A 22675-nucleotide genomic window follows, 5' to 3' on the forward strand; every position below is an offset into this window, starting at 1 on the left:
CCCGTGAGTGGATGAATGAATGCCTGTGGGCTAGTCTTGAAGCTGTTTTCTTTGTGGTTTGCCTCCTGTCCACTGGGAAAACCATGCTCTTTTCATTTTCTGCCCCCAACTCTAGTGCTTTTGAACACAGAATCCCCATCCTCCCACCACCTAAACTGCACATTCCAGCCCTGTGATTTCATGGTACCAGGAGTATCTCCCCTGCCATGCGCCAGGCTGCCTGCTGACTCTTGCCGGGGAACAGACGGGAACGTAAACTCACCGCCGAAGAGCAGGATGCTCTGTATATTTTTAAGACCAAAAATTCAGTTCTCATTTAGAGGCTGTATTTTCTTAATGACTGCTTGAACACTGAACAAAACATTTCTTGTTGCTCTTATTTCTTGATAACATCATTCCCTCTGCATGGACATATAAAAAATCACAGAAACCAGAGAATGAAAAGATGTATTAGATCCTGTTCAGTCCATTCCCACTGGTCACAGTTCTTCTTCCCACATCTCTCCTCTAGTGCTTTTCTCTTCTAGTTTTCTCAAGAATTCGTTTCTCCTCTTCTTCCTCTTAGTTTGAACATGGAGGGATTTATGTGGAAATATTCATATTCTTTTTCAGATTGATATTCCTAGTCTTCATAACTCCTTACAGTAACATAAAGATTCCCTCTTCATCCTAGGTCAAGTATTTCTCAATGGTATTTTTCTCTCTCTTCCATCTATTAAGTGCAGAGCTTGTTTTTCTGCTTTGTTTTCTCCCTTCATCAATCAGTCCCTAAAGCCCATTAATCATTTTTTACCTCACTGCAAGCTCCTTTGCTTATTCCCCTATCAGGAACCCAGGGCTGGTAAGGTCTCAAGGTGCTGGATGAAGCCTCAGTGATAGGTACTTATTCTATGCTAACCTCTCTCTCTTCTCCCCTCCTTTTCCCTCCCTCCCTCTCTCCCTCTCCCCAGTTTCAGTTCTCAACTACAAACTATTTTTAAAGTAATGTTTCTAAATTATGATTTGGGGAGTTATTCACTGGAAGGCCTAGTGTGTGTGTGTGTGTGTGTGTGTGATTTTAAGTGGTAAGAAATATTTGTTCTCAATTTACTTCACAGATATTTTTCATATCCCCAGTGTCACACATATTTTAGGTCTCCCCAGTGCTTAGATCAAGTGCAACTCTGGAGCTGTGATGTAGCATCCTATTTCAGGGTTGTTGTCTCAAGCACAGAGAGAAAAATTAGCAGATATGGAGAAAACAGACCATGTTTGTAGGATTTGGAATTCTCGGGCAAGGGAAAGGCAAAATTTAAGTAGCCTTGGCACTGCCATATCTCAAGTAGATTAACCCTTAGGAGCTAGTTTCAGGGATAAAGATAAAGACTTTTTTATGTTACTTTTAAATTTTTCAGCTTTATTGAGGTATAGTTGACAAATAAAATTGTGAGGTATTTAAAATGAGCGTTGTGGCAATTTGATATAATTGGGAAAGGGTTCCTCCCATCTAGTTGATGAACACGTCCATCATCTCACATATTTATGTTTTTTGTTTGGGTTTTATTATTATTTTTTTTTTTGGTGAGAACATTTAACTTCTGGTCTCTTTGCAGATTTCAATTATACAACACAGTGTTATCAACTGTGTCACTGTGTTTTATATTAGATATTCATATGCTATAAGATTTCCTAGATTGGAGGACTCAGTGTTATAAAGATGTTGGTTCTCCTCAAAGTAGTCTATAGGCTTAACATAAAAAAAAAACAAAAAAAAAACCAACAATTTTTTTCTCTTGGAACATGAAAGATGATTCTAAAATATTGAGAGTAAAGGACCAATGATGGGTAAATGCTCTTGAAGAAGAAGGTAAAAAGACGTCCTCCACCAGGTCACAACATTTATTAAAAAAGCAATTGTGATGCCTAGCCGGGTGGCTCAGTTTGTTGGGGCATCGACCTGTACACCAAAAAGTTGCAGTTGGGTTCCCAGTCAGGGCATGTACCTAGGTTGCAGGATCGATCCCTGGTTGGGGTACATATGGAAGGCAACTGATTGATGTTTCTCTCTCACATCAATGCCCCTCTCTCTCTCCATTCCTCTCGCTCTTAAAAAAAAAAATCAATAAAATATGGCAATTGTGGTACTGGTTCAGAGATAGACCAGCAGACCAACGGGACAGAATAGAAAGGCCAGATACAGACCCAAACATGCAGAGATACTTGATTTATGGTAGAAGTGGCCTTCCAGAGCAGTAGGGAGGGAATCTCTTCAGTAAGTGGTGCTGGAACGATTAGGTATCTATGTAGGAAAAAAAGAAAAGAAATGGATGCCTACTTCACACCATATGCAAAAATCTCCAGATGGATATAGACTTAAGGGTGTAATAGAAAACTTTAAAGCATACGTACATACCCATACATAAGCTTTATATATGCATATACAGGGGTGGGCAAAAGGAGGTTTACAGTTGTTCAAATAAATAACACAGTAATAAATAAATAATACAAGAATAAACTGTTTTGTGCACCCATAACTGTAAACCTCTTTTGCTTACCCCTGTATGTATGCACACACATCTTCATGACCTCAGGGTATCGAAAGATTTCTTCTAGAATGGCATAAAAATCTGTAGTCAAAATTATATATTTGGTAAAATAAAGAACATCTCTTCATCAAAAGATAATATAAAGAAGACAGATAGCCACACAATGAAAGAATACATTGAACACACATATGATTGACAAAATATTAGTATCCAGAATATATAAAAGTTCTTAATAAAAAGACAATCCAACATGAGAAAAGTAGGCAAATAACCTGAATAGGCTCTCCAAAGGGGAGGAAGTAAAATTAACCAAGAACCACAGGAGTTCTCGACTTCTTTAATAAAGAAATGCAGTTATCCCTGCCAGTGTGGCTCAGTGGTTGAGAGTCGACCTGTGTACCAAGAGGTCACTGGTTTGATTCCCTGTGAGGGCACATGCCCAGAGTGCCAGCTCGATCCCCAGTAGGGGGCATGCAGGAGTCAAGTGATCAATGTTGATGCTTCTTTCTCATCAATGGTTCTCTCTCTCGGAAAAAAAAAAAAATCAATAAAACATTTAACAAAAGAAATGCAATTAAACCATAATGAGATTCTACCTCATATCCATCCAGATTAGCTAAAAGTAAAAATGCTGGTAAATGCTGATGAGGCTGTGGAGCTATAGGAGTTGATATTAGGAACTGCAGATTATTGCATAGTTGGGAATAGTTTAACACACTAGTTCAGCTGAAGATATATATGCATAATTTATGACCCAGAATGTCTACTTGTAGGTATATACTCTAGAGAAACTTGGCACACAGTACACAGAGATACATATATTAGAATGGTCTCTTTTTCCCTGACTTTTTTTTTCAACTTTTCAAACCTACAGAAAAGTCGCAAAATTAATACAATGAATGTAATAAAGTTGTAATAGATGGTGTCTATACAAAACATTGTAGTTAGTGGAAGGAGTGTACAGGGCTTTGAAGCTGATGATACCTGGCTTGAAATCCCAATTCCACCACTTACTATCTCTGTGACTGTGAACAACCTATTAATATCTGTGAGCCTCAGTTTTCTCATCTGCAAATTGAAGGTAATAAGATGCCTACCATATTGGGTATTATAAGGATTAAATACATTAATATATATAAAGCACTGAGCATAGCCTGGCTGGTGTGGCTCAGTGGTTGAGCATAAACCCATGTACCAAGAGGTCGCCGGTTTGATTCCTGGTCAGGGCATGTGCCCAGGTTGTGGGCCAGATCCCCGGTGAGGGGCAAGCAGGAGGTGGCCAATTGATGTTCTTTCTCATCAATGTTTCTGTCTCTCTCTCCCTCTTCCTTCCTCTCTAAAATCAATAAAGAAAAAAAATTAAAGCACTTAGCATAAATGTCTGTAATATAGTAGTTGTCCCATAAATATTGCTGCTATTATTAATATTTTATTGTTAAAAATTGTAATGATGCATTTTATTTTTTCATATTCTTTTAGTTATAGCACATTTACTAATATAATTTATTTTTTAGGTTTTTACTACAGAATGCAAAAATTTTATATTTTCACCCTATGTCATAATTTTTCTTCTCATTTCCTATTTTACCTTCATTATTAGAAAGTGTGCACCAGTGGGAAAACATGACAAAATGTTTTTTACTGAATTTATTGGGGTGACATTGGTTAACAAAATTATACCATTTTCAGGAGTACAATTCTATAAACATCATCTGTATAATGTATTGTGTGTTCACCACCCCAAGTCAAGTCTCCTTCCATCCCCATGTATCCCCACTTTACCCTCTCCTACCTCCCCCTACCCCCCGTCCCCTCCAGTAATCACCATACTGTTGTCTGTCTAGGACAGAATGTTTTTATAATTTAAACAATTATACTGAATTAAAAACTCCTTTTGAAGAAATAAAAAACCAAGTATTATTTATCAAAAGTACAGAAAACTGAAGCATGAAAAAGTTATGTAACTTTTAAAAATTTAATTTAATTTTTATTTTATAAAAGTTAAGTAATTTTATCAAGAGATAATATTAAAAATAGAGTGTCGGTTTCCAAATTTCTAGCCCAAGATCCTACACACTTAATTATATTAATTATGTAGTCTACTACACTTCAGTATATATACTCAATTATATAATATTGCTGATATTATGTCAGCAATTATTTTCAGAGAAAACTGAATTAAGTAAATAGTAGTCTTTACACTTAATCTATGGCCTTCATTGCCCTAACTTCAGAATGAATGAAATCACATGAAAAACCCTTCCAATCCCTTTAATCTCCAATGAAATTTGATTCTATGTCTGAAGTCTTTCTCACTGACCCCCAGATCCACAGTCATCTCTCCTTCCTGGGCTCTCCCGCCTGTACCCCACTATTTATCTTTCCAAACTGATCAAGGTCATGTCTCTGCAGTGTACTGTTACTTATCTTTTAGACATATCCTTCTCCAATTAGATTGCATTCTCGTGGGGATTTAGACTTTTTCTTATGTGCCTTTGTATTTGTAAGTTTTTGAGTGCAGAAAAACCCACAGTTTAAATATCATTTTCTGTTCCTAACACTGTGCTTTCTACAGAGTTCCTAACAATGATGACCGTCAGATTGTTGTTTAACAAAGTAGGACTAGCCATTGTAGCTATGGTAATATGGACACAGGTTTTGTGGAGTCTGCCTCAGAAGCAAATATGTTTGTTTTCCTCTGTTCCAGAAAGATGCCGGGAGGCGAGTTTTCTCTGGCATTCAGCCTACAGGAATCCCCCACCTCGGCAACTACCTGGGAGCCATTGAGAGCTGGGTGAGCTTACAGAATGAGCCTGGCTCCGTGTTGTACAGCATCGTTGACCTACACTCCATCACTGTCCCCCAAGACCCAGCCGTCCTTCGGCAGAGCATCTTGGACATGACTGCAGCTCTTCTTGCCTGTGGCATAAACCCAGAGAAGAGCATCCTTTTCCAACAATCTCAGGTCAGCTTTGCAGATTAGAACCAAGAAAAGTTTTATTTTCAGATTATTTGAGGAAAATTTTGAATGGTTTACTTAGCTCCAGTTTTGAAAAAAATTGTTCAAGGGTGATTTCATCAAATGTGATTATTTCATTTTAATATTTTCTTTGTATTCATATCAAGTACCATTTATAAGACAGTAGTATTTTTCAACTTCCTCCCCACTGTCCATGGTAAGTTTATAGTGCTTCATATACCAAAAGTTGTGTCTCATTAGTACTTCCGACCCTGGAATTGTTTTCTATACTGGGTTGCATTCAAACTGATGATTTCATACTGTTGCCTAATCTCCTGGGGATCAAGGATAGAACTGAGCGACCAGTGGTGTTACGTAACTCCGATGTTACTTTATTGGGTATTGCATTTGGAAGGACTATTGGATAAGTCCCATTGTTCATTCTTTGTATAATAGTTTTTGAGGAGATTTGAGAGAACTAGCTGGGAATTGGAAGGGAATGTCCAGTGACTTGAGGCCAAGCCAAGAAAGCCTTTGAACAAAGCCAAAATATTTGACTCATCTCTTCACTATGGATGAATCAGTTTTACTCTTGGACAGGCAGATAGCCTGGACTAGAGACGGGGTCCTTAAGTGACTCCCTAGCAGAAAATATGAAATTTAATTGGATCATGCCCTCATTACATATCTGCTTTAACCTTGTGACAAAGTCCCAGCCAAGGGATGGTATGTTATACATGTTTTGGCACATGTTGACATGTACACATGTGTGGCATGTGTTATACATGTGTATATCTCCTTCCTTGATCACAAACTTTTGACAATTATTATGTTTATGTATGTTTTATCACCCACAGAACTTAATGTCATGATTCACACAGAGCAACCGTTTTTTAAAAATGTAATTCAAAGAATAATATCTTCACAAAATAAATGCAGTTATAAAGTTAAACTTGTTGCCATCTTGGAGATAATTTGATAAAAGAATAGAACTTAAATATAAAAATGACCATAAAGGCAATTTACTTCAGTTGCCTTTCTTACAGTTGGTCAGGAAGCCTTTACTTACACATGACTTTTCAAATTCAATCTTGGACAGGTCTATAACAAGTACTTGTTATAAAGTACTTGCTTATATTGAGTATACACCTGCCTCTCTGTGATTTCCATCCATTGACTTAACTTCTGCTGTCAAAAATACATAATCAACTCTGTCTTCCACATGACCGCTCTTCAGATACTTGGAGACATTTCTTTTGTGTCATCCTTACCCTACAGGTCTTTACCCTGCAGATTTTTACCTTCTTCAAATGAGTTGTCCCCAGATCTCACCCTCTTGGTTGTCCCACCTCGAAGAACTCTCTCCTCTCTGAAAGGGGTGTGCCTCTCGTAGTTCATGAAACAATGTTTATTCCAACTGTTCACCTCCCCCTCCAACATTATAATGCTGGTCATCATTAGAGCTACTTTTGAGTTACATAGTGCATTTTCCAAAGCCCATTTGAGCTATTTTTGCTATCACACCTCTTTTATTCTTATCTGATACTGTTTCTAAAAATTGTATTCCCAGGACCTATTTCCATACTTCTTGTAGATGAAAATGTCTACACTGGCCAGATTGATTTTTTTAAGTGACCTTCGAAATGAATGGCTTATTTACAAACCACATCTAATACTTGCACATTGAGCTCATACCCCCAGGACTGATTTTCTCCTTTGTAAAGGATTTTTGGCAGTGACCCATATACATCTGATATTTGCAATAATTGCGGGACCTTCTTCCACATAGTACTTTGTTGTTCAAAGTAGCAATTGAAAGAGTAACCCACAATATGGAGACTTTGAAAGAATTCCCTTGTAAATGAGGGATAATAAAACTTACCTCTTTGAATTTTTTGTGGTACATAATGGGTTCACTGGTTCCCACCGTGGCTGTGGGTCTAGGCCAGAGAGGGGAGGTAACTGGTGTACCTCTCTCCTAAGTGGCAGCACGCAACTCTAAGCTCCCTCGAGATTCCACCCCTCCCGTCCCCGCCTTCAGCTGCTTTGGGAGAGTTTTGATAATATGCCATTAAAATTTGAGGGAGAAACTCTTCAGTCCACATTCTACAATTTACCCCACAAAGATAGTAAAGAAGACTCCCTCAGGTGTCCTTCTGACCTCAAGACATGCTTGGTGTGAGCCATTCACTTATTTAATCAAGGCAACCAAACTTATCACCGCTCAGTGGATGGACTGGATGTCTTATCAGGTTTTCTTTCCTTTTCAAAAGTACTTAATAAAGAAAATTGTAAATATATGTAGAAGAGTAGGGAGAATAGTATACTGTATTCCTATCACTTACTAACATTTTGTGATTTGTCTCATCGATATTGTTTTCTTTGTTGAAGTATTTAAAAGCAGATGCCAAACATCATGGCATTTCATTCTTTAAGTAGTTCAGTGTGCCTCTCTATAAACGAAGGAAGTTTTCTTATGTGACCATAATACTGTCATCACACCTAAGTTGATTCCATTTATCATCTAATACTCAGTTCATATTCACATTATGCTGATTCTCCCCAAATGTCTTTTATAGTTGGCTTATTTAAATGATAACCTAGCCAAGGACCACACATTACAGTTGTTTATGGAACCTAAGTCTCTTTGTTTTCATGCCTTTTGATTTGTTGATCGAGTCATATTTCCTGTCAAGTTGAATTTTCTGCACTTAATAACATGAAAAACTTTTTTATGCTCCCACTTTTTTCATGCCTTTGATATGATGACCAGTTTTGTTGATATGTTGATAGGTTTTCTTTTATTTACTATAAAATTAGCTTTTTTTGAACATAAAATACACCTTAATTTTTTTGTTGCATTCTTTTTGTACTTGTTTGGGTTGGCTGAAATTTAGTGGCTGTTAACCACCATCCCCATTGCTCATCACCATTTTTATTTATTTATTTTAATATGTTTTTATTTATTTATTTATTTTTTTAGCGAGAGGAAGGGAGAGAGAGAGAGAGAAACATCATGTGAGAGAGAAACATCACTCGGCTGCCTCCTGCACGCCCCTTACTGGGGATCGAGCCTGAAACCCGGGCATGTGCCCTGACTGAATAGAAACGGGACCTCTCAGTCCATGGGATGATGTCAGTCCACGGAGCCACACCGGCCGGGCTCATCACCATTTTTAATAGTGTGAATAGAAGAAACTGCTTGCCCAGCACCCACAGAGTGCCTAGAAAGGAGTGCCTAGACATCGTTCCTTTAGAATGGCCAGAAAACTTCACTTATTCCTGGAGGGAGATGACAAGTTCCTCCTCATGCTTTATCTTGAAATTAGCTTTTGCTTCTTAGAACAGTTCTCCTGTAGAAGTATAATAAATTAAGCTAGTCTTCCTTTAACAGCTAGCTATTATTTTAAACACCTGGCCTCATATTTGCAGTGTTCTAGAAGGTGAAAGAATCATCGCAGTTGTTCATATTTTATGTCTTGCAATATAAAAATCAATAATTAACAGCTTTTTTCATCAACCTATGGAGTCCCCAATAGATGGGAATTGAAAAGAAAATACTCATAGCATTTTTAGATCTGGAAAAAAAATATTGCAAGTAATGTTTATTACTCTTTTACAGCTAACCTTTATAAATGTGTAAGATTTATGAAGACTTTCATGTATGTGACCCCTCTTTCAGTCCTCAAAATGGCATATAAATCAGGCATTACTGTTCTTACTGTATTAAAAGATGAATAAATTAAGCTATTAATAGATTAAATAGCCCTGGTCATTTTTGCTCAGTGGTTAGAGCCTCAGACCGAAGGGTCTCGGGTTTGATTCCCAGTCAGGGGTATGTACCTGGGTTGCAGGTTTGATCCCAGGCCCCAGTTTGGATAATGCGGGAGGCAACCAATTGATATGTCTCTCTCACATTGATGTCTCTTTCTCTCCCTTCCTCCCTTTCTTTCTATCTTAAAAAAACAAAACAAACAAACAAAAAAACTCAATGAAAAAAATATCCTTGGGTGAGGATTAACAACAACAAAAATATTAAATAGATTAGAAAATACACTTAAATCAATTTCTGAGAGCTGCCTGATACTTAGTAAAATGCTTAACAAAAACATCTTCTTAATTAGCTCAAAGGTGGCAAATCCAGGACTTTTCCTTCCCAAGGTACCACTCCTGGAGGATACACGCATGGGAGAGAATCTTCTTCTGCCCCCACAACCCCTTTGCCTCGGGAGCAGATGGCAGAGGGGCAGTGGAGAGCCAGAGCTGACCTCAGGCTGTGATGATTTCTTGCCTGGACAATTAAATTACCCTTTTACTCCTGTGTCAGTCTCAGAAATCGATAGCCCATTTCCCACATTGTCGCCATGGTCGTCTTTCTACTTAAAACACGTTGGCCCCTCTCCCACCCTCGGGGTGAAAATCTAAACTCAATTTGTGGAGAGCCCTTGGAATGAGGCCCCGGAGAACACCAGCCGGTGTTTCTTCACCAATAACTCCTTAAAGCAGAAACTGGAGTCTTTTTTAAGAAAATCTGATAAAGCAATTCTTATAAACCAGATAACTTAGAGAGCAGTTGTTTACATTTTAACCAGGTTTTTGTTAGCTCCTTTATGCTGGGGATTTCGTAGTGCATTTATTCAGTTGATCATGAAATATGTTACAGAGAAAATAGGAATTTAGAAAACAGTTGGGAGCCTTGCTGAAGCTATAACTTAATTCCTCCACAATTGTTTACAAGTAAAATTGAGAATATTTGAAATTGTGAATCAGAGCAAAATCTTTTTTGTTGTATATAATATGCTCTTTTTATGTATATCCATTGTGTTAAGCAGAGTATTTACAGCCAAATAGAAAGGCTAGTTCCCCAGGTGCTACTGGGTACTTCAGAGTAAGTTCTAGTAACACTTGAAGTAGAGAAAGAATTTAGCTATGTTATAATGCAGATTTTACCAATAATTTCATCTCCAGTCCTTTGCATTCTTTCTCAGCAGTCTGACTGGAATAATTTAGGCTTATTGAAGATTTTTCTCATTATTTTCCTTTTCTTTCTCTCCCACTGGCCTCTAGTCATGGTGCTTCCCCTAAAATATGTTTGCCATATGTGGGGAATTATACAGAGCCTCTCCTCTGAAAGGTGTGTGTGTGTGTGTGTGTGTGTGTGTGTGTGTGTGAGAGAGAGAGAGAGAGAGCCCGTCTATGTGTGTGTTTGGCAGAGGTTTTCATCCCAATGCCAAAGTCAATGGTCTTTTATTTCCAGCAGGCTTGAGTGCAGAGCCAGTCTGATCCCGCAGCTGTCTCTGAGGTGTGTGCCTCCACATCTTCAGTTGTTCCTCCCCTTGCGATGAATCACCCTGCCGATGGCAGATAAAAGCCGGGGTCCGTAGCTCTTGGCGTGCCTTTCTGCCGAGGCTAGGAGCAAAGGACAGTTTCGACTGTCATATGTCGTGGCACAGAGGATCCAAACAGTCCAGGGAAGAGCCGAGGGAGGGGAATGGAATCTGCAGCTTTGGAATGTGGCCTCATGCTCTAATTAGACTCATGTTTTGTTTCCCAGGAAATGAAAATCGGTAATAATAAGTGAAAGAGAGTTATGGGGGAATCAGATTTTGGATGAATGCCCACAGAACTGACTACATGATCTCGGCTCACTGAATACAAAAAACGTCACACCTGACCCATCGTCCCGTGTCTTAGAGGTGTAACACCGTGGCCTGAACTTAGACAGAGAGGCTGTCTGTCATGTTTTCACCAAAGCATATTTGAGTACAAATTTATATTTGTTGACCTCTCAAAGTTGTTAGACTACCAACAACAGGTGCTCATTCAACTCATGATCGAACGGAAGCAAACCAGCATCTGAGGGAAGGAGGGATCTGTTTGTGCACCTGGCACCATCTCCCAAGTCCTCCAAGGAGAGACAAAGGAGCTAAATGGCCCCCGGCATAAATAAGAAAAAGTTAAGAAGATTATTATGTAACTAAACTCCTTATGTTATTTCCTTCTCTAAGAAGTTTCCAGATAGTACCACTTTTTCCCCCAGATCTGTGCTCCTTTGTGACTTGATGAGCAGGTAGTGTTTGTGCTGCCTCCATTCCGGGCCACAGGTGTAGGTCATATCTTAATTATATTTTCAAGAAGAGAATTTTTTTTTAAAACTCTGAGTGGAAAGAGTACAGGCTTTGAAGCCAGATAGTGTTGGCCTGAATCTCACAGTGACCTCTCTTGTGACATGCTGGGAAAGTTACTCAAACTTTCTGAACCCCCTTTTTATGTCTATAATGGGATATTTAAATAATATGATGTATAATACTTGGCAAATGATAACTTCCCCTCATCCTGCCCTACTGTCCACACAATGCCCCCAGCCCAGGCTCCTTGATTCATTTAAGGGCAGAGTGGAATTGAGGTTGGGGGTGAGGTTGGGGGGGGAGTCTAATTAATGACAGTGCCTCTCTTTATACTCAATACTCAATATTTTCAGAAGAATTTGTTGTTGACCACTCAAAAAAGATAGTTTTCATTTTCATTTCCCTAATGATTACTCTGTTGAGCTTCCTGTTGCATGCCTGTTGGCCATTTCTGCGGCTTCATTGAAGTGATGTCTGGTCAAGTCCTTTGCCCATTTATAAATCAGTGTATCTTTGTGTTTTTTGTTTTGAATCATAGTTCTTTGTTTTCTCCCATCTCGGGGGTTGCATTTACACTTTGTGGCTTGTATCGTTTGATGAACAAAATTTTTCAATTTTCATGTAGTCCAACAAGCCTTCATTATTTTGTTGCACCGGGGTTTCTGTGGCTATCAGATATAACCACATTGAAATTTAAAATAAAAACTTACTGAAGAGATAGATTTTTTTAAAACACCTATATACCATCAAGTTCTTTGTAGGATGGCTTTTTTATCCTTCTCAAGTTAGCTGATTCTTGGGGGGATGCTTGTGATAGATTGTTCTTGTTCCTAATTTTTCATGTTCATTTCCTGTAAGAACAGGGATCAGCACATTTTTTCTGTAAAGGCATAGATAGTAAATACTGTAAGCTTTGCAGGCACACACGGTCTCTGTCACCTCATTGCCTCCACCTCTTCCTCCTCCTCTTTCACTTTATCCTCTCCTTTTCTTTTTTCTAAATTTTAGTACCCCTAAAATATGTAAAAACCATTCTTAGCCCATGGGCTGAATGAAAACAATCCACAGGCCAGATTTGGCTGGTGAACAGTCGCTTGCTAACCCGTGTATGAGGATTCTGTGTTCTCACCCATGGCCATGTGACTGACAGCATCTCCCTACCCCTGTGATGTTGGGCTTGTCCACGTGACTTGCTATAGCCAGTGAAAAGTGAGTGGGCATGATGTACACCATGCCCCAGCAGAATCTTTAATAGCTGTTCCATGTTTGTTCTAATTCTCTTGCATTTTTCCCTTCTAACTTGAGAATAGCATGTTCCAGATGGGGGTACTCCTTCAGTTTGGGTCTTGGAATGAGAAGTTGTATAAAGCAGAGTTATAGCCAGCTTATAACTACCAGTATGTAATGTGAATGAGAAAGAAACCATTGCTGTAAGCCACTTATATTTGGGGTTATTTGTTACCCAGCATAGTGTAGAGAAAGCTGACTAATATAATGCTATAGATAAAAAACACATATGTATACACATATACACAATAAGCAGTAGAATTTAGATGGAGGTGACGTTTTCATCAGGAGCAGACTGATAGAAGTTATTTATTCAGCTTTGGATATATAGGACTAAGAAAAAGTATAGAAAAATCCAAAGGTGCACAGAGGGATGTTCATTGGTGAACATAAATACTGACAGGAGGCAGACCAATTGAAAGGAGTGAATGAGAGTTTATCATTGATAACAGTGCTCTTTTAATTAAAATCAGATCCCCAAACGAGTTTCCTCTTAAGGGGATTTGTCATGGGCATGATAAGAGTCTAATAAAAATAACTCAGCATGAAATTGCTAGTTTCCAAGCGGAAATGGTATTTGGGAATTTGTGAGTCTGAACAGTTTGCCAGGTGTCCTAACCAAAACTTAGAGGACCTGATTCCTGGGAAGATAATGTTTATGGGAAATAGGACACGGAGGGTATCTTAGACATTTCATCCAGTAGTAAGTGAACCAGTTAATTACTTAAATGGGTGGGATCAATACCTAGCAGCCATGTCTTTTGGAATCATGCTATTCTGCACTCTTGCTGCTAATTGAATCTTTTTGAAAAAATTTTAAAATACATAAAATAGTATAACAAACATTGATGTTCCCAGCACCAGAGATGAGTATTGTTAACATTTTGTTATATGTGTTTGACTTCCTGATATTAAAAAATAATTATAAAGTCGAGAGCCTCTTTAATTCTTTTCCTTGCCTACTCCCTTGGCCTCTCTTCCCAGAGTCCCTTTCTCTATCCTCAGACAACCCAAATCTTGAATTTGATGTGTATCAATCTAGTCGATTTAAAAAATATATGGTTTTTATTGATTTTTTTTAGAGAGAGAGAGATAGAAACATTGATGTGAGGTAGAAACACCCCTGCACACCTCCTGCCAGGAATCAAGCCCACAATTTGGGCATGTGTCCTGACCAGGAATTGAACCAGCGACCTCCTGGTGCATAGGTTGACGCTCAGCCACTGAGCCACACCAGCTGGACTGTGTTGGGTTTTTTTTGTTTTTTTTTTTAAATATGTTCTTATTGATTTCAGAGAGAGGATGGGAGAGGGAGAGATTATAGAAACATCAATAAGAGAGAAATATCTGATCAGCTGCCTCCCTACTGGGGATGGTGTCTGAAACCTGGGGATGTGTCCTGACCTGGAATCTAACCTGTGACTTCCTGGTGCATGAGACAATGCTCAACCAACTGAGCCACACTGGCCCGACGATTTGTGTGGTTTTTAAAAGAAATATTATGTAAGCAGTGCAGTATTGTACTATTTTTTTAGAATTTTCTTTTTTCACACAGTATGTTTTTGTGATCTTTGGTTATACATATAAATCTAGCTCATTTCCTCTATTTGTTGTATAATATGTCATTAGATAAATATGCTATATTTCATTTAGTTAATCTCCTATTAATAACCTTTAATTTCATGCATGCATTTATTTAACAAATATTCGTTAAGCACTTACTGTGTCCTAGGTATTCATGTTATATGAGTGATGAAAACAGACAAAAATCTTGCTGCCATGGTACACAAAGATTTCTGTTGGGGTAACACAAAATAAATAATAACTAAAATAAGCCAAACAGATTATACAGAAAAATATATTGAGGGAAATGGGGAGTGGTGTTGAGGGAAACATTGCTATTTTAAAGAGTGTGGTCTGGGTAAGCCCCCTTGATAATATTTGAGCAAAGATTTAAGGTGAGGGAGTTAGCCGGGTGATATGTGGAAGAAGAGAACTCCTATCAGAGAAAAGAGCCCAAACAAAGCCTTCAGGTAGGAGTGTTCCTGTTCTGATCAGGGACCCCAAGAAGGCCAGCATGGCTAGGTAAGAGGGCAACAAGGAATATTCGAATCACAGATATGCTAGGGCCGAATGGGAGATCGTGCCTGGTCCCATAGGCCATTGTAAGGACTTTGGCTTTTCCTGAGGAAATGGAAGTGCAGGATTTTGAGCAGAGAAGGGACATGATCTATCTGGGTCACTTTGGCTGCTCTGTTAAGAGTAGATGGTTCGGGAGCTAGGGTGGAAGCAGGGAGACCAGTTAGGAAGTTATTACAGGAATCCAGGTGAGACTGGATGGCATCTTAGACCAGAGGGCAGCAGAAGTGGTGGAAAGCGGTAGGTTTCTGAAGGCATTTTGAAGGTAGAAGCAGCAAGATTGGCAGGTGGGTTAGAGATGGAGTATGAGGGACGGAGAGGGGTGAAGAATGGCTCCAGGGTTTTTGCCTAAGTAACTGCAGAGATGAAGTTGCCACCAACAGAGATGACAGCTGTGGATAGAGCAGGTTTGGGATGGATGATCAGGAGTTTGCCTTTGGAAGTGGTGAGTTGGAGATGCCATTATAGCCACAGAAAGATGCTGGATAGAGGGATATGTGAGTCTGGAGTTCAGCGAAGAGGTCTGACTGGAGTTTTGACTTTAGAAGTCATCAGTTATGAAGATTGCATTTATTTTTATTTTTTATTTATTATTGTTGAAAGTATTACAGATGTTCCCCTTTATTCTCCACTGACCCCTTCCTTCCTGCTTCCAACCCCCTCCTGCCTTCCCCAGCCTAGTGTCGATTGGTTGTGCAGATATGCATATAAGTTCTTTTGTTTATTTTTTCCCTCCCTTCACACCACCTGTCCCTCTGAGGTTTGTCAGTCTGTTCCCTACTTCCATGATTCTGGATCTCTTTTGATCAACAGCTTATTTTGTTCATTATGTTCCACAAATAAGTGAGATCATGTGGTACTTGTCTTTCTCTGACTGGCGTAATACTCCCCAGGTCCCTTCACGTCATCTCATAGGGTAAGAGATCTCTCTTTCTTACAACTGCATAGTGTTCCATTGTGTATATGGAACACAGCTTTTTTATCCACTCATCTACTGATGGGCACTTGGGCTATTTGCAGATCTTAGCTATTGTAGATAGCACTGCTGTGAACATAGGAGTGCATATATTCTTCCTGATTGGTGTTTCGGGTTTCTTGGGATATATTCCAAGGAGTGGGATCACAGGGTCAAATGGTAGTTCCATTTTTAATTTTTTGAGAAAGCACCATATTGTTTTCCATAGTGGCTGCATCAGTCTGCATTCCCACCAGCAGCATGCTAGGGTACCCTTTTCTCCACATCCTTGCCAGCATTTGTTGTTTGAGGATTTGTTGATGGCAGCCGTTCTGGCAGGTGTGAGGTTATATCTCATAGTCGTTTTAATTTGCATCTCTGTAATTAGTGATGCTGAACATTTTTCATATGTCTCCTGGCCTTTTGTTTGTCCTGTTTGGAGAAGTGTCTATTCAGGTCCTCTGCCCATTTTTTAATTGGATTGTTTGTCTTCCTTTTGTTGAGTTATATGAGTACTCTATATATTTTGGATATTAATCCCTTATCTGATGTATCATTGGCAGATATGTTCTCCCAGAGAGCGGGTTCCCTTTTCATTTTGATGTTGGTGTCTTTTGTCATGCAGAAGCTTTTAAGTTTGATGTAGTCCCATTTATTAATTTTTTTCCTTTGTTTCTCTTGCTCTGATGTATCAGTGAAAATTCTACTACATATGATATCTGAGATTTTTTTTGCCTACATTTTCTTCTAGGATCTTTGTGGTTTCATGGGTTACATTTAAGTCTTTTATCCATTTTGAGTTTATTCTTGTATAAGGTGTAAGTAGGTGGTCTAGTTTCATTTTTCCCAACACCATTTATTAAAGAGACTGTCTTTTCTCCATTGTATGCTCTTGCCTCTTTTGTTGAATATTAATTGTGCAGATTGTCTTGGAGTGATATCTGGGTTCTCTGTTCTGTTCCATTGATCTATATGTCTCTACTTGTGCCAGTACTAGGCTCTTTTGATTACGACCGCTTTGTAGTTTAAACTGATATCCGATATTATGATTTCTCCTACTTTGCTCTTCTTTTTCAAAATTGCTGTGGCTATTCAGGGTTTTTATGGTTCCAAATAAACTTTTGGAGTGTTTGCTCTAGATCTGTGAAATATGCTGTTGGTACTTTAATAGGGATTGCATTGAGTCTGTAGATTGCTTTGGGGAGTATGGACATTTTAATGATGTTGATTTTTCCAATCCATGAACATGGTATATGTTTCCACTTTTTATATCTTCTTCTATATCCCATTCTCCTCTAACTATTCCAAAAAATTCAAGAATAAGGAAGACTTCCAAACTCTTTTTATGAGGCCAGCATAATTCTAATTCCAAAACCAGATAAAGACACTACAAAGAAAGAAAACTATAGGCCAATATGCCTGATGAACATAGATGCCAAAATCCTTAACAATATATGAGCAATACATTAAAAAAATTATTCACCATGACCAAGTGGTTTTCATCCCAGGGATGCAAAGCTGGTACAATATTTGCAAATCAATAAATGAGATACATCACATAAACAAAATGAAAAATAAAAACCATATGGTCATATCAATAGATGCTGCAAAAGCATTTGACAGAATCCAGCACCCATTTCTGAAAAAAAAAGCTCAGCACTGTGGGAATAGAGGGATCATATTTCAACATAATAAAGGCCACATATGAAAAACCTACAACCAACATCATATTCAGTGGGTAAAAACTAAAAGCATTTCCCTTAAGAATAGGAACAAGACAGGGATGCCCACTTTCACCATTCTTATTTAACATAGTACTATAAGTGTTAGCCACAGCAATTAGACAAGAAGAAAAAATAAAAGGGATCCAAATCAGAAACGAGGAAGTGAAACTCTCATCATTTGCTGACGACATAATATTGTACATAGAGAACCCTAAAAACTCCATGAAAAATCTACTAGGTTTAATAAATGAATTTGGCAAAGTGGCAGGATACAAAATTAATGTCGAGAAATTGATGGTATTCTTATACACCAATAATGAATACTCAGAAAGGGAAACAAACAAACAAACAAACAAACAAAAATCCCATTTATCATTGCAACAACAACAAAAAATACCTAGGAATAAACTTAACCAAGGAGGTAAAAGACCTATTCTCAGAAAGCTACAGGACATTGAAGAAAGAAATAGATGAAGATATAAAAAAGTGGAAACATATACTATGTTTTGTTTTTTTTCAATCAAATATCCTAATGGGTGGGAATGATATCTCAATGTGTTATTTTGGCTTGCATTTTCCTAACGACTAATGATGTTGAGCATTTTTTCATGTGTCTCTTGGCCATTTGTATATTTTCTTTGGAGAAAGATTTTTTCAAATCCTTTGCTCATTTTAAAATTGGATATCTGTCTTTTTATGGTTATCAGAGTTCTTTATATACTCTGAATAGGAGCCCCTTATCAGATATATTATTTGCAAATGTCTTCTTACACTTTGTGAATTGCTTTTCACATTCTTGACAGTGTTTTTTGAAGCACAAAATTTTTAAATTTTGATTGAGATCAGTTTATATGTTTTTTTCTTTTGGTGTCATGTTTAACAAACCATTGTTTAAGCCAAGGTCCTGGAGATTTACTCCTATGTTTGATTCTAAACATTTTATAGTTGTGGCTGTGATACATTTTGGTCTGTGATACATTTTGACTTAATTTTTATGTACAGTGTGAGATAGGGATCTGACATCATTCTTTTGCATGTAGATATGCAGTTGTGCCAGCTCATTTGTGGGAAAGACTATTTCCCCCCACTGAATTGTCTTGGCACCCTTGTTGAAAATCAGTTGACCATAGATGTATAAATTTATTTCTGGACTTTAAATTCTATTCCATTGATCTATATATTCTATCATTATACCGGTACTACATTGTCTAGATTATTGTAGTATTAAAATGATTGCCTTTGGGATATTAAACCCAGCATGCATTTCTGGAATAAATCCTAGTTGCTCACTTTGTGTAATTTTTTTTTGTTCAGGTAGAGTGGAAGGGAGAGAGAGGACGAGAGAGAGAGAGAGAAACATCGATGTGAAAGGACCACATCGAGTGGCTGCCACCCGCGCGACTGACCAGAGCCGGGGACAAACTGCAACCGAGGTACATGCCCTTAGCGGGAACCGAACCCGGGTCTCTCAGGACCGCAGGCCGACGCTTTAACCGCTGAGCCAAACCGGCCAGGGCGTAATTTTTTATATATGTTGCCGGATTCATTTGCTAGTATTTTGTTTAGGAGTTTTGCATCTGGAAACACAAGGGGTGTTGGTCTATAGTTTTTTGTTGTTGTGATGTCCTTGCCTGGTTTTGGTATGAAGGTAATTCCGGCCTCTTAGAATGAGTAAGGAGGTGTGCCCTTCTCTTTCATTTTCTGGAAGAGATTGTGAAGAATTGGTATCAGTTTTTTAAGTGTTTGTTAGAATTCACTAATGAAGTCCTTCCACACCTATGGTTCATTTTGTTGTTGCATTTTGTTTATTTAGTGATTTCTGCAGCAGTTCTATAAAATCTGTTTTCATTGTCATGTCTGGCCACCACAGCCTCTGCTGCGTTAGCTTGTGCTCAGGTACTGATTGAACAGAAATTTCCAAAAAGCTTGATCCTATACTTTCAATCCTTGGCTGAAGAGCTTACACAGGACCTCAGGGTGAGCCAGAGGTGAGAGATTAGGGTTTTCTCAGGTCTTTCCTGGACATGTGCATAGCCCTGCAAATTCTTGTGGCCTTCTAGATGCCCAGAAATATGTCAGGTCTTTTCAAAGCATCCAAACGGGCATATCATTTTGCAGCTTTTCCCTTTTTTAATGTACTTTTAGAGAGAGAGGAATTGAGAGGTTGAGAGAGAGAGAAACATCTATTGGCTGACTCCTATACATCCCCTACTGGGGATCAGCATGTGCCCTGACCAGGAATTGAACTGGCAACTTTTTGGTGCAGGGGATGACGCCCAACCAATTGAGCCACACCAACCAGGCCTCCCTTTAAGTTTTTTGACCAGCTTTTTGTTTTCCTCTGCTGGTATCAGCACCTTAGGCAGCTGCAATATTAAGTCTTTGCTGCTGATTATTTTTGATCCTAGAGATAAAACTTTCATGACTGAATGAGCTCTAAGTCAGGTCAAATAACAGCAAACCCTGCACATGGGGCTTTCCCAGGGAGCTGTCAGACAGGTCAAGTAATGCCAGTTCTCTGGAGATGGGCCTTTTGAGGCATTCCAAACCCAGTCTTCCCCTTCCTTTGACAGCTAGGCTGCTGGTTTCCATGGCTATCAGAGACCCGGAAGAGGCTGATGGCAACAGGGGGAGTTTAAATGCCACAAAGCTCTGTGTTTTTACTGAGATTCGGATGGTTTTCTTAAATAAATACTCTAAAGATTATTGCTGCCTTTGGTTAATTTTCAGAGTTTGGAAAAAGTTGATCTCTACAATTTTTGCTAGTGTTCTTGTTGCTTTTGTGAAGTAGTAGATTTTCAGGGGTTACTCAGTTATCCCAGAAGTCCCACCTTGTTTTAAACATCAAAAAAGGTTTTCATTTTATTTTACTCAAGGCCCAGTGTAAGATTTACTAGCCTCTTACCTATGATATTCCATTGTATGAATATGCCACAATTTATCCATTCTACCTATGTGGACATTTGAATTGCATTCAGTTTGGGGCTGTCACATTTTATTCTTGCACATATATTTTGAGAACATTCCTGTTAGATATATACCTAGAAATGGATTTCCTTGCTCAAATGTTTTATGAATGTTGAGTGTTAATGGATACAGTTTTTAAAGTTGTTACACTACCAGATTATATCCCACAGCAGTGTATAAGAGTTCTATTTACTTTATATCCTTGCCATATTTGGTATCATTCAGCTTTTTCGCTTTAATCATTCTGTTGCATGTATAGAGGTTTTACAGTAATATAAGTTTAATTTGCAATTAATGCATTTGGCCAGTTTTCATAGGACTATTTTTTTCTTACGAATTTATAGGAATTTTTCATGTATTCTGTATACCAATATATTCTATAAAGGTTTGCAAATGTCTCCTCCCACTCTGAAACTTCCTTTTCCCCTCTTTAAATGGTGGTGTTGGGTAAAGAAAAGTTGTCGATTTTAATGTAGTTTAATCTATCCAGATTTTTGCTTTGTGTTTAGTACTTTTTGGATCCCGTTAAAAATCCTTATTGGTCAAAAAAAAATTTTAAATGCAATCAATTGATTTAACATTTTCTGCAAAAATTTTTTAAAGACCTATTATTTAGGCAGAACACTTGAGTCTATCTTGAAGAATACCAGTGTTTCCCAAAGAGTGTATTATACAAATGATTGCCCTCTCTAATTCACAAAAACATCCACAAAACATCAAGCCTGATATAATTCTATTCCAGAAGATCTTTTGTTCTTTCCTATCAAACCCAGCAATTCCGCTGAGTGTATTTCATATCCCATTTGTTTCTAATCACCCTGTCTTCTATTTTCAGAGATAATAGAGTCCATTAGATGTGAAGCCCTCTAACTTTCTGCTTCCCGCTTCTATCCCACAAAGTATAACCTCATCTATATTTATTTCTTCTCCCGTTTCAGTTGAAGATGTTTTGTAAAGTAGGTCTATCCCATCTTAAAAAAACATAATAAAAATTTATTCTCTAAGTCCATCTAATTATTGCCATCTCTATCATTCCTTTAAAAAAAAAAGTTTTGCCCAGCCAGTGTGGCTCACTGAATTAGGTGTCATCCCATGGACTGAGAGGTCCTGGTTCGATTCCCAGTCAGGGCATGAGCACAGGTGGCGTCCCCAGTTAGGGGGCGGGCAGGCGGCAGCTGATTGATGTTTTTCTCTCACATCGATATTTCTCTCTCTCTCTAAAACAAACAAACAAACAAACAAACAAACAAAAAGCATGAAATCTAAATAGGGTGGATGAATTGTATCAAGTTCATTTTCCTGGTTGTGATATTGTACTATAGTTGTGCAAGATGTTGCCTTTGGGGAAACTGGGTGAAGGGTATACTGAGTTTCTCTATGCTATTTCTCACAACTGTATGTGAATCATCTCAAAATAAAAAAATGAAAGCAAAAGTCTTTCTAAAAATTATCCATAATAATAATTACCATTTATTGAGTGCTTACTGCATGCTAGCACTGGTAGGTGGATACTGTCGTTAACCTCATGTTACAAATGACAAAACTGAGGCACAGAGAGGTTAACCCACTTACACAGGGTCACCCAGCATGTAAGTAGCAGAACTTGCATTAGGATCTAGGTAGCCTCACTCCAAAGAGAGAGCTGTTAACCACCCTGCCGTACTCCCTGTACATCTGTCTTCAGATCCTACCTCCTGCTCACACTTCAACCCAGCTCTGTGCTTGCACTCCCATCCCCATCACTCCCTTGAAACGGCTTTTGCCTGAATCACCAACAAGGCTGTTGCTAAAGCTAATGGATTCTTTCGGGCCTAACCATTCTTTCTGCAGCCTCTGATATTGTTCATACATTCAACAAGTATTTATTGAGCACCTACAATGTGTCAGACTATCGTTTTACAGCAGCAAACCAGGTAGGCAGAACTGTTGTAATTGATGAATGCCTGTGTCTTTACTGTTACTATTAGGGGTCAGGAAACTCCAGTTACTAT

General features: G+C 38.4%; 1 protein-coding gene across 3 annotated transcripts in view; it reads left to right on the plus strand.

Annotated features, from left to right (window-relative positions):
- Positions 1–22675, plus strand: part of WARS2 (tryptophanyl tRNA synthetase 2, mitochondrial) — an 83754-nt gene that overhangs the window by 36744 nt on the left and 24335 nt on the right. For all 3 annotated transcript variants that reach the window (XM_036273555.1, XM_036273557.1, XM_036273556.1), the window contains exon 2: positions 5233–5490. In XM_036273555.1, the coding sequence (XP_036129448.1) occupies positions 5233–5490 (258 nt within the window). The remainder of the gene's footprint in view (positions 1–5232; positions 5491–22675) is intronic.

This window comes from Molossus molossus, unplaced genomic scaffold (genome assembly GCF_014108415.1).
Source record: "Molossus molossus isolate mMolMol1 unplaced genomic scaffold, mMolMol1.p scaffold_m16_p_20, whole genome shotgun sequence".
NCBI lineage: Eukaryota > Metazoa > Chordata > Mammalia > Chiroptera > Molossidae > Molossus > Molossus molossus.